Source organism: Periplaneta americana, chromosome 13, assembly GCF_040183065.1.
Source record: "Periplaneta americana isolate PAMFEO1 chromosome 13, P.americana_PAMFEO1_priV1, whole genome shotgun sequence".
Classification (NCBI taxonomy): Eukaryota; Metazoa; Arthropoda; class Insecta; order Blattodea; family Blattidae; genus Periplaneta; species Periplaneta americana.
In genome coordinates this window covers 98064480-98077350 of record NC_091129.1, presented here as the reverse complement: position 1 = coordinate 98077350, position 12871 = coordinate 98064480, and the positions used below count along the sequence as shown (strand labels likewise).

Sequence of the window (12871 nt, the reverse complement as noted above, 5' to 3'; positions counted from 1 at the left end):
CCTCTTCCTCCGAACACTTATTTTTAAATTGAATTATGAGAATGATCATGTAACAATTAATAATGTTAATTAAATCGAAGTGTTTAGTTATAAAGATTGATCAAAAATTGACTTGGACCACATATGTAATGAATGTGTGCGCTGAATTGTCTAGAGTTATACCACAGTCTAGTATATACAGTCACGAAGCTTGAGTTTATGAGGGTACTAGGAACAATAGACTGTGCAGGTACTATTTCGCATTGTCTGTAATGAGGTGATAGTAGCGATCCTAGTGGTTAGCAACTATCTATGAATGCATATTTACTACGCATTGAGCTTCGTGACTGTATATACCAGACCGTGGTTATACCGTATATTTGATGAAGAGCCTGAAACGTGTTATGCTCTTATTATACATTTTCTTTAATCAATTATAAATTATGGCCTTATGTTGTGTGGCAACAATAGCAGTATTAATGATGTCATGTTGTTACAAAGAAACCTGTTAGAATAATATCCAAATCACTGTTCAGAGCACACTGCAGACAACTTTTATTAAATTTAAGATCCTGATTGTAATTAATCTAATTATATTTTTCAGTATTTATTAAATATTAAAAGCATTAAAGTAACCATACGGTTAGAAATGAAATTCATGCGTGTAACACCAGAAATCAACAATTGTTTGATATATCCTATTATAGATTAAAGGGACACATATGATTTTTTAAACTTCCACAATTTTCATCTAAAATTTGTGAAATTTAAACTAGGTACATACAATTGTCTGTACAAAATGTTGTACCATTAGGGCTAATAGTTTTGAAATTATATTTTTAATAGGGTATATTTTATATTGACATCACTAAAAAGGCTCTTTGTGTCAAAGTTTTCAAAATTTTTAGTTCGTATTTGCTCAAAAGCTTGAAAATAATCATGGGAATAAAAATTAATTAGAGTTTTGAGCTCAGTCTGAATAGAGAGTCACAATATACTTTTTTTTTTTTAATTTCATGAATTTATCATTACAGCGTATTATTTTAATCTAAGTGCAATATTAATATGCCCTGAAGGAACTTTATATTAATATATTTCATACAAATGATAATTAAATTTTGTTTATCAACATTTAATTGACCTCTAAGAGAAGTTTCAGACCAATCTGACAATAACTGTTGTGCAAAGACTTTTTTTTTTATTCAATAAACAGCTTAAAATTTTAAAGTCGGAAAAATCAGCATTAAGAAAAAGACATTTCTCTCAACTCATTCACGCATCGTATGTTTGGCCATATTTGATTATATGGTTAGATAATTTAAAACAGGCTCAAGTATAATTACGATCATAAAAACAAAGAAAGTGGATTTTCTTAATTTTTCAGCATTATTTCACCGTAGTTTCCTCTTAAATAAATCTCAAAATATTTTAAATGTTATTGGATTAAAATTGTTTAATAGGCTTGACGATAGTGTGAAATTAGAAATATTATTGTTTGTAAGCGTATGTTGTGTAATTGGCTAATTGCTCACCCATTTTATAATATAAATGAATATTTTGAATTACAAATAGTAAAATTTTAATCAACTTTATCGTTTCATATCGTAATTTATATGTTTTATTTGTAGAGAACAATGTCCGTTACTATTTTTGTAATTGATTAATGACTGAAAAGTAAACTGTTAAATTATACTTCCTTTTTGCCTTCTTTTATTTCTTCAACTCTCTTCTTTCTCACATACCTTCTATTTCTTCTTCTCTTTCTCTTCCTTTCCTTCCCCATATTTCTCCTCTTTGTCTTTTTCCTCCTCTTTATCTTTCATAGAACTTAAAAAAAATGCTATCATGAAGTGAATTCATTAAAGCTTTCCTCCTCTTTATCTTTCATAGAACTTAAAAAAAATGCTATCATGAAGTGAATTCATTAAAGCACGTTTCTTTTGTCTGCAGGTATTGCTAGTCCACAAAGCTTCAAAGGGTAGTTTCTCGCGAGTGTTCGACTTTGAAGCTAATGACCTGAATGGGGAAGAGAATGATGCTCGAACGAGGTAAATAACTTTTAACGAAGAGTAACGTTACAGATGTGGTTCACCTGTTTGTAAATCAATAAAACGAAATAGAACGACTAACACTAATTAAAAGTTCAAGTAATCAATCCATCAGCGGCCTCTCTTATATAAAGATTTTAAAAGTTTTATTTCATCATTTAAATAAATGCTTAATTACATTATGAGCAACTTCAGGGAGTTAAATAACCAAAATGAATTTCAGAGCTGATAACGTATTTAAGTCGTGCATACAGTAGGCCTAGTTAGGCCTGCAGATTCATGGAAACATGCAACTTTTATTTATTCTTAAACTTTAAAAATAATAACAATGAAATAATAATAATAATAATAATAATAATAATAATAATAATAATAATACAGTAAAATCCAATACCAAAACAATGGCACTTTTGGCTGGGCAATAAAAAAGTTTAAATCTGCCAGATTGCCATAGTCTGGACCATCAGTTTTGCCACATTAGAAAGTTCGCACAGACTTTCATTTTCAGTGAATATTCGAACCTAAAATTAGTGTATTATTTATGTTGTGTGATATGCTTTAATAAAGAAAATTCACACAGTTTTTATGTTTATTTAATTACGTTCGGGCCGTCAGTGTTGCCACATTAGGAAGTTCGCACGAACTTTCGTTTTCAGTGAATATTCGAACGTAGAATTAGTGTATTATTTGTGTTGTGTGATGTGTTTTAATAAGGAAAATCCACACAGTTTTTATGTTTATTGAGTTATGAGCAAGTGATACATAAATAAGCTTCATATGGCTGCAGTTTCAACACTTGGCATCATGAAATAGATCTACTTTTTTTTTTTGTATATAGCCTATCGGTATTTATTCAATTATCCGGCAAAATTTCATATCTTTTGGTGCCGGTTAAGAGGGATTCTACTATAATAATAATAATAATAATAATAATAATAATAATAATAATAATAATAATACGAATCAATCAATCAATCATTGAATCAAAGGACATTATGGAGCATGTCAACTCCATGTCGATTTCGCAAAACGCTTCAGAAGGAATAATAAGGATAATAATAATAGTAATAATAATAGTAACAATAATAATAATAATAATAATAATAATAATAATAATTGAGGCGTAAATTCACTTCATATTGTGCTAAGGGAACACATTGAAAGCTGCAAAGGTATGTACAAGTTCGACACTTTACTCCTAAAGGAGACTTTGATCAATAATAATTCAATACAAATAAGATTTGTATATAATGAGATTAATAATTTTGTTGATAATTATTGAGGGGGTCAGAAGCAAAGGGATACAAGTGACATTTCTAAGAACATGAGTTAAGTGCATCCAGGGAAACCTAAAACATTTAGGATTTTAGTGGCAAAGGGATACATCTTTTAACCATACCGAACACTAAAATTGAAATAAAAGATTTCACGGAATTTACGAAATCTTAAGTACTTTCAACCACATTTTCTCACAAATAACGTAAGTGCACTTATACCCCTTTGCTGCTGACCTCTTCAATTGTGAATTTAATTTCTTTATGTAAAATATACAACTATTTTTACAATATTGGAGTTACATCAATATAATATAAATATTAAGAAATTTATAATAACTTCGTTATTAGAGTTGTAAATCAATGAACATTATTTATGATAATGTATTTCCCGAGTTTAGGTAATTTAATTACATTTCTTTGCCTATTTTATAGTTATCTTTTGCCAATGAAATGTTATTGGACTTTAATTGAGTCTATGGCTTCCTGTAAGAACAGAGTCGTCGTAATTTAGAAAAAGCCTTATTCTATAGCAGTGGTTTTCAATCTGCGGCACTCAAAAATTATTTTTGTGTTCCTTCCAAATGTGTACGTAACAGAGTTTGTTGGAGCTACATAACATGCCATTCATAGTCGATTGAATAAATAAATAGAAAATAATTTATTTTTGTTATTTACAGACATTTTATTCCAGTAAAATTGTTTTATAATAGTTCAGGATATTCTTCACAAGAATTATGAGAACCACTTGCATCAGATTTATTTCAATTTGGTCTGTTATCTATGAAACTACTGGTCTCTAGTTTAATGTGTCTTTGTGCGTGCATGCGTGAGCGCAAGATGTCTGTCTGGAAAGTATGCACCCATTTCATATTAAAGAGTACCATATTTAAAACTTTAGCATCCTACTCCCTTTCAAAATACTCTCCTTGTAACCTTAATGTCCCTATACATGCAAAGACTTTCCTGGAGGTAAGATTGTACAAACCAAAATCCTCGTGTTTGTGCGAAAAGTATTAAGGCATTCTGCCCTGAGGTACAACTCCAGAGTTCAGAGACTGCTTGAAATTTTCCGACAGTAGTGATGTCCAAATTAAGCAGGAGAAAAAGTAAACATAAAAACAAACAATACTGCGAGCATGTTGTCGAGATTTCGTGATTGTTTCGTTTTAAGTAATTTCCTGTAATGTTTATGAGTTATGAGATGCTATATTTAAGAATGGCGCTGAGGAAAGGCGAACAAATGGACGTAAAACCATGAAGCAATAATATTTCTCAAGTGATCGCGTTTCTCCATGGGAAAAATAATTAATTTCAATGACGTCTTACGACTTCTTTGTGAACTATAAGTCTAGGAGGTAAGTCTGAGCATGTATGGACAATTATCCAATTCAGATATACCTCCTGAAGGTAAGTCTGTATAGAAAGGTCTCCAATAAGTCTTTGAATTTATGGGGCCATTTATACACTTATCCCATCGTTCCTTCCACTTTTTAAAACAATCTGCAAAGTCCTCTTTCAGAATCGCCTCACTTTCCTAATATCAACTATAGATTTTGTCATGTACCTACTATGTAACTAAGGAGCTGTTTGTTTTTGTTGCAGTCCGTTTGAGAGTCGGTTCCCCATCAACGTCGGTATTACGGGTTATGTAGCCACCACAGGTGAGGTATGTAGGGGAGTGGGCCAGACTCCTGCTGCATGTAGTGAGTGGCTTTTTATTATCGACACACAAACTTGCACACTTAGAGGCTGCTTGGTAGTGAATTTTATTGTTGCTAAAATGTAAATGTTAATTAGAAACAAGTTTTTAAAAATATAGATAGTCTCCTTTCTTTAGTCTTAGAATACTTTATTTTTAGTTACTAATGTGTAAAATACAATCTATTTAGAGGGAGATGTTGGTTTTAATGTGGTGGAAAACAAGTGAATTAAAAAAAGAATACCGGTATGCTTTAAAATACACTTTGAGAGGTGAAAAATATATTACATAAAATTTAATGTGCAATTATGCCCTCGTCATCTACTGTGACGCCATTTTTAAAACTCTGGAGCACAAGGTTTTCAATGACACTAAACTTTGATTGCAATTTCTCGTAACTTTTTGGTTTATTCTCATATGGAAAGTTATATATCCTCGGAACTATTAATCCTATATAGGTACATGATATTTTGAACACATATTCTTTACGCTATTAGGAAACTGTCGTCTGGAACAGAAATTTTTTATTATTCCATTTGAAAAATATTTCTCCATATTTCTATCAAAAGTACCTCTAAAACTCATTCTTAAAATGCAATACTTTATTTTAAAATTTTGAAAGTTAATATCAAAATTATGCTCCAGACATTGTAAAGAGTGTGCTTCTAGGAGTAAAATGTCAGAAATTTTAAATTTATCTTTAAAAATGGCTGAGATATATCCATTTTAGTGAATTACTATACCCTGGTAATTTTTTTCCTCTTTTCAAAATTTGGCCCCCAATTTATTTTTTCAAGAACTAATTTCGAATTTAAGTTGTTGCAACAGTGATATTTCTACAGTACAAAAAATGAAAAAAGTGCATTAATTAGGGGAAAAGGAATCAAATTATACCATCCTCTCCCTTTAATAGGAGGTGCCACATTATTTGGCACATTTTCTTCATTATATTGTTCATATTCCTTCCGTCTCTTTCTCTTTTTATATTAATTAGCCCTTACATCTCTCTAGATCCCTACTATGTGTCTCTCTCTCTCTTGCTTTCTCGCTTTTCTGCTTTTTCTTGCTGTCGCTTTCTCTGTTTTCTCTCTCTACATCTATATATACAGGCTGGAAGGGACTAAATAGGGTTCTTTCAAGGGCTGAATCAGGGAGGAGGGGCTTAAACATAAAAGTCTAATATCACCGTGGTCGTTTTTTAACAATCTTTTAGGTAGTCATATAAATAAAAGTGAACAGATGGCAATATTGCAACAGATGTTCAAGTAACAGTAGCAGTTGATTGCAAGGCAGCATATAAAATTATGTATGTAACTGCACGAAAGGTTCAGCTTAACCAAGTTGAAAGCTACAACACTATTTTATGGCATCAAAATTTTTATCCTTCAGATTTAAAACTGATCAAGATTAAAAACACAGACATTATGTTTCTCAGCACAGCAGTTAGATACACTTTATTAAATTACAAAAGATATTGCGAAATTTTAAAGGAACGAGAAATCACGTCAATTCTGGACCAAAATTAAATAAATAAATTAATAAATTAATTGATTAATGAAAAATAAATGAATGAATCAATGAAGAATAAATAAATAAATAAATAAATAAATAAATAAATAAATAAATAAATAAATAAATAAATAAATAAATAAATAATGAATAAATCAATCAATGAAGAATAAATAAATAAATGAAGAATAAATAAAAAATAAATCAATCAATATTGGATAAAATGTGTTACAAGGATGAATGAATCGACACACATTACCTCAAAAAATTTTAAGACTACCTGCCTATTAAAAAAAATCTTAGATTAGCTTTGAGACCTTTGACAAACGATATTCATTTGCTCAACGAAATTAACCTCATGGTCTAACTTTCGTAAAGGATACCGGTGATTATAGTAATGGTCATTATCATGATGTCATGATTATGATCATGTTCTCTTTTATGAAATGGGAATGCTGAAGAACTTTTTACATTCAATAAGCAGCTTTATTTTTAGCTTGCAGGTATACGTGTCATCTCAAGGGATGGTTTCATTTTGCATGAGATTTAAATCCTACTATCGTGGAATTATTGTATTATTATGGTTACATGCACATATGCATTTCTGAATTATAATTTCCTAAATGTACCATTAAGAGGAGTAAGTCACTGTAATTACGTATTATGACAGTAATATTATATGTTGAATTACATCCATTTCATGTATCCAATATCCCTAAGGCCACTAGGACCTTTTAAAGTAATTGAACATTGCATGTATGCAACTTGGAAAGTGTGCAGAGATGTAATATTGTTCAGAAACATTCTGTGACCCTGATTGCACTACAGATGCAATCCAGCTTAGTTATACCTGTAGTGTATTATATGTATCCTTCTGTACTTGATATGAGAAAAAGTACATTTAATTTAAAGAATAATTTCCAATATCAGTTACTTGAGAAAGGAGTTATTTTTTACAACTATTCTCGGTTTAACTGGTGCCCATTCTCAATCTGTGCAATTCATTCATGCATGTTAGCAGGGGCGTACGCAAAGGGGGGGGGGGTTTGAATCACCCCGTGAACTTTTTAAAAAAATTACATATTTAGATTTGAGCATTTTTTAAACCATAATCGTTTCTCGTTCTCTAATTTGTCATTGTCAGAGTAACAAAATCTCCATCGACATAAGGCATAGTCCTCCTACTCCTCCCTGTGCTTGGTGCTGTAATACCTGCGAATTTTAACAATGCTATCTTTAGTATAGAGAAGACCTACCTTCTAGTACCGAGCTTGTAATAAAATGAAGCTGACACAATATGAAATTTAACTTGTTGTGAAACATATTGAAAAGATTGTTTCGACAGTTCTGCAGTGCAGATGTTGTTAAATATTGTGCATTGTCGATTTTAAACTCATTTTAAGAGCTGTATTCACCCATATTCACCCGTTCGTTAGTTTGAGTTCTGACTTTATTGTGAAACATTCGTTTTAACATTCTGTGTATTTGGCGGTTAATAATTTTAATATAAACATCACATTATTGTTCCGGGCTCTTTAATATGTCTAAGTTACCATAAAGCTCAATTTTACAATTTTTTAGCAAAAAGTCGCGTTGTGATTCTCGTGAGGTCAGTGAAAATTTCACATTGGCAAATGTTTCTTCACAGCTGCAGCCTGACTAGTTTCACATCCCCCTATGAAATGTCAGCTAATAATAATAATAATAATAATAATAATAATAATAATAATAATAATAATAATAATAATACATAAAATTTTAAATACCGATAATGTAAATTGTAAACAATTTTAATAATGATCACCCCCTTGACAAAATTCTGCGTATGCCACTGTATGTTAATATATATCCTTTTTCACGTAGAAGGCTATAGACTAGAGATTTTGAATCAACTTGTTCTGAACTCAGTCATCATTTTTATTATATCCTGTTAACTACGGTATAGTGTTATTTATTAGGAGTCATTTATATTATGTAATAAAGCTATAATTATATTTTCTCTCTCCAACGCATGGTATTTTTTCTCTTTCATTTCTTTACATGTGCCTTGTTATGTAGTACCTATCTTGCTTTTAAACAGTTGGCTTTTCTTCTGTCATAGTCATTGATACGGTGGCTGTCTATGAGAATGCTAAAAGAATCATTGTTGTATTACAAGGGCTTTTTTACATCATTGAAAACATTCCAGAATAATAAAATAAAATATTTATTTCCAAAAATAATTATAACTAATATTTTCGGAAAGTTTGATTATAGTCACTAATAGGTAAATTTACAATGTGGGTAATAATTCACATACGGGATAATTCAGTAAAAGCTTACAAAATTTTAACAGGAAAAGAGGGAATGCTTTACAAAACATTTTGAGATAGGGAACTTGGGAATCTGCAAAGTTAGATTAAGGAGATATGAGGTTAAATACGTCTATTGCTATTGCTTACTGTTTTCCATATTATCTACATTTATTTATATTTTAAAATTATTTTCATATAATTTACAAATCTGAGTTAATAACGTACTATTTTGTGCCTCAAAATAGGTGAAGTCACCAATATTTGAGTAGCTTAATATCAAAGATGGACATCTGTCGTCTCCATAGTTTTGATCTAGAAGCAATTTTTTAATTCACAGTGTTCTTTGTAATATTTAACAGAATTTATTCTATAAATATAGTGTTAGAGTTTGCATATGGTTTCACTATAACTGGAAAGAGCATGAAAAATTGTATAAAAAACCATAGCTATCTAAATTTCGATTGAGGTCAGATGTCCGTCTTTGATATTAAGCTACTCATTTAGTATTTACATTTAGTATTTAAATTTAGTATTTACATTTAAATGTACATTTATTATTTACATTTACTATTTATATTTAAATATTAACATATTATTTACATGTAGGCAATCCACCACAAGGTGATTTTGTCTATCATATTCACATTGTCATATTACAAAACATGATATGAGTTAATTCGAAGAGTTAATCACAGTACGTACAGTATGTTGCTAAGTCAGATTTATAAATGATATGAAAATAATATTAAAATCTAAGTGAATAAATGTAAATAATAAGTGTAAATAAATGTAAATAATAAATGTAGAAAATATCGAAAAGAATAAGCAATAGCTATAGCCTACATATGTTTAAGCTCATATCTCCATAATCTGATTTCGCAGATCCCAAGTTCCCTATCTCAAAATGTTCTGCAGAACATCCCCTATTTCCTATTTAATTTTTGCACACTTTTACTGGAGCGCCCTGTATTTTTATTGTAGGTACATGAATTTATTTTAATTACGAGGACATATTCTTGTGTCCAATTTTTAAAAAAGTTAATATTTATTAGTCATATTATGTTGCTTTAGTTTATCGTCAATTTTCTTAAAATATCTGTTTCCTTATGATTTTTAGCGGTAATTTTGAATAGTTATCAAGCCAAATTTGTCTTGAAATGTACGGTACTTTATATATTTGTAATTTTTCTCGGATGACTTCATTATAAATTATTTCTAGTCTTGTAAGATCTGTATTCCTCTGAAGAAGAGGGTTTTACTTACTGGCTTTGCATTTCATTATTAATGTCTTGTTACCATTTCTTCCACGACGTTATAATTTTTACGAACTTCTGTAATTGGTTTATGTTTGTGTGTTCTGTTCATACATGCATGTGACTGACGGAGCATGCTGTGTGCCTATCTTGTTAGTACAGACCCAGAAACAAAATTTTGATCACCTGGGTTCTGTACATTCTGCTTTCGCACCCAGAGATTCTGTCACCCAGTTCTTTATTTTAATTGCTATGTTTTTTTTACCAATATTTCTACCTTTTCTTCGGCTATTTTTTCAACTTTTTACAGAATGTCCAAATCATCAACAATTATGTTCCTTTTCATCCACTACTCTTCCTTAGTCATTGATGATAGAAATAATCTGCCATTCTGCTAATTTTTGCAGTTCTCGTAGACAATATGTTTTATTAACTTATGACTTCTGTTTAATCCTTAGCTCCCATTTTATACAATTTAATTTTTTTTCTTCTATGTCTATGGAATTTCTTAGTATTGCTGAATTTACACAGAACGTTTAATCTCTGTATAATAGTCAGAATTGTAGTTAATTCGCTAATTAATGAAGATAACGGACCTTGTCTGGTTTTTGTAACTTATTATTCTATTCCCCCTCCATATAATAATTATTTTTTATTGTTTTTGTGTTTACTACTAGGCAATTAAATTCCCACTTTGTCATCTTCGTGCTATCTCCTTTCAGTTCAGCTAGAAATTTCTAATTTGAAAAATCGTATTTCATTTATTATAAACAGTATTATAACAGTCATGTGTTGGCGTAGGTTTCCATTGCCGGTGTACATGATCTGTGGGGAAACTTCCAGGCTTATACCGTGTTGTCTTGGTGCTAGTAGCTGACGTTTCGACTGCTGTGTTGTGGTCATCCTCAGAGCAGTTTCTCCACAGACCAAATAACAGTCATACTTATTTCTGTTCCTTATACGCGAGTTTTTTTTTTTTTTCACTTTTTTTTTTATTCTACCATAAATTCTCCTACTTCAGATTTTAAATCTCCTACTTCAAATTTTTAATCTTTTTTATTTATAATGTCATATTTTTTTTAATTATAAATTAATTGTAATTATCATGATAGTATGTACATACAAGAAGCCTAACAGTATCCTCAAATTATGATTATGATGGATATTATGTGTCACAAAGTTCTCTTACATTTGACTATTATTTTGAGTAATATTGTTTCTCATTTAGAGAATTTCTCAGTTACAAATTCAACAGAAGGGGTTTGAGTAATATTTTGATATATGACATGACATACCTCTGATTGAGGTTCTGGCTAATATGTATATATATGTTACTGTAAATGTACGAAGACCGGTAAATCTTAGAATTTACCGGTATAACCTAACATTTACCGTTATAGTGCGGTAAAACCCCAAAATATCTTATTAGATGCATACATTTTGAACTTTTACCAAGAAATGTTGGTAAACCTCAGGATTTACCGATGCGAGCTGGTAAAAGCTAGATCGAAGAATCCAGAACGAAGAATCTCGCCTTCGTTGTGCAGATTCAGACATGTTTGCCGGGGTGAAGCAGTTCCGAGAGGCTGCCAAAGAAGGTCTTGAAATGCAAGCGAGAAAATGAAAGCAGCCGCTTGTAACAAAATTCCAAAATTTTTAGTCGGATAGAATGTGAGAAACAAAGTACCGGATGCAAAAATTGACGCAAAACCAATAATAGCAGTGATCATAAATATTTAAGATGGGTTTTATCAACTTGGTACCAAAGCTGGCAAACTGAAGTCATTGTACTCTAGGAACCAATTTATATTGTGTAAAGAAAATTTTATCAGCATTGAAGAATTAGGAAAAGAAGGAATTAGTGTACGGTAAGTGGTTGGTCAATTATCTTTCGTTGGAGGACAACGGTTCAAAAAGTGTAAATGTTTAAAAAGTGTTCAACAAAAAAGTGCTTCATAATGTTTATTTTACTTTATTTGTGGACCTAGACTCTTTGAGGAGATGTAAAGGCTTTGTTAATTTTTATATGAAATACTATAACAGACAGTGGTTAAAATTATAATATTTTTCACTATTTTTAATATAGAATATTGTTTATTATACTCATATTAGAATGTATGAATATTTAAATAACTTAAATTAAAAATAAATACAAATTATTTCAGTCATTGCTGCGGTGGTTTTTATTTATGTTTTTAAATAGACCCTAAAAAAAAACAATAAAAGATGAATTGGAAATAGATATGTAAAAGTGCGAAGAACGGCAAATCTTAGTAAAGATCCTTTTTTCCTTCTTTAATACGATTTTACCACAGCTGATCAGTAACTCCTGAGATTTATCAACATCTCTTGGTAAAAGTTCAAAATGTATACATCTAATAAGATATTTCGGGGTTTTACCGCACTGTAATGGTAAATGTTAGGTTATACTGGTAAATTCTAAGATTTACCGGTCTTCGTACATTTACAGTAACATATATATTATCAGGCAATACATCTCACTTAACGATATGTGTTAGAGAAAGAGCAATTGTTTGTATTCATTTGAAGTCTGATTAATAAAATATGTTACAAGACAGTGATGTACGCAATGGAGGAGAAAGGTACTGGCGACCCTATCCCATTATCGCCTGGCTTAGTTGTCTCATGGGTGAACCTTATTGGTGTCACTTATGATGTTCCATCCAGTCTTCGGACTGTTGACTAAACATGACATGGCATAATACAATTCGATAAAATATTACACAATATGACATGACGCGTTCTTTCCAATTTTCACATATTTTAAGAGAACTTTATGTCTTTCAAGGAG

The 12871-nt window shown here is 30.5% G+C and overlaps 1 protein-coding gene across 10 annotated transcripts in view; it reads left to right on the top strand.

The window, feature by feature from the left end:
- LOC138712148 (dual 3',5'-cyclic-AMP and -GMP phosphodiesterase 11-like) overlaps nucleotides 1-12871 on the top strand; it is a 1303168-nt gene that overhangs the window by 1264765 nt on the left and 25532 nt on the right. For all 10 annotated transcript variants that reach the window (XR_011335642.1, XM_069843621.1, XM_069843623.1 and 7 more), the window contains 2 exons: nucleotides 1930-2027; nucleotides 4907-4970. Coding sequence is in view for 9 of the 10 variants with exons in the window: in XM_069843621.1 (XP_069699722.1) it covers nucleotides 1930-2027; nucleotides 4907-4970 (162 nt within the window). In the remaining variant the exon portion in view is untranslated. The remainder of the gene's footprint in view (nucleotides 1-1929; nucleotides 2028-4906; nucleotides 4971-12871) is intronic.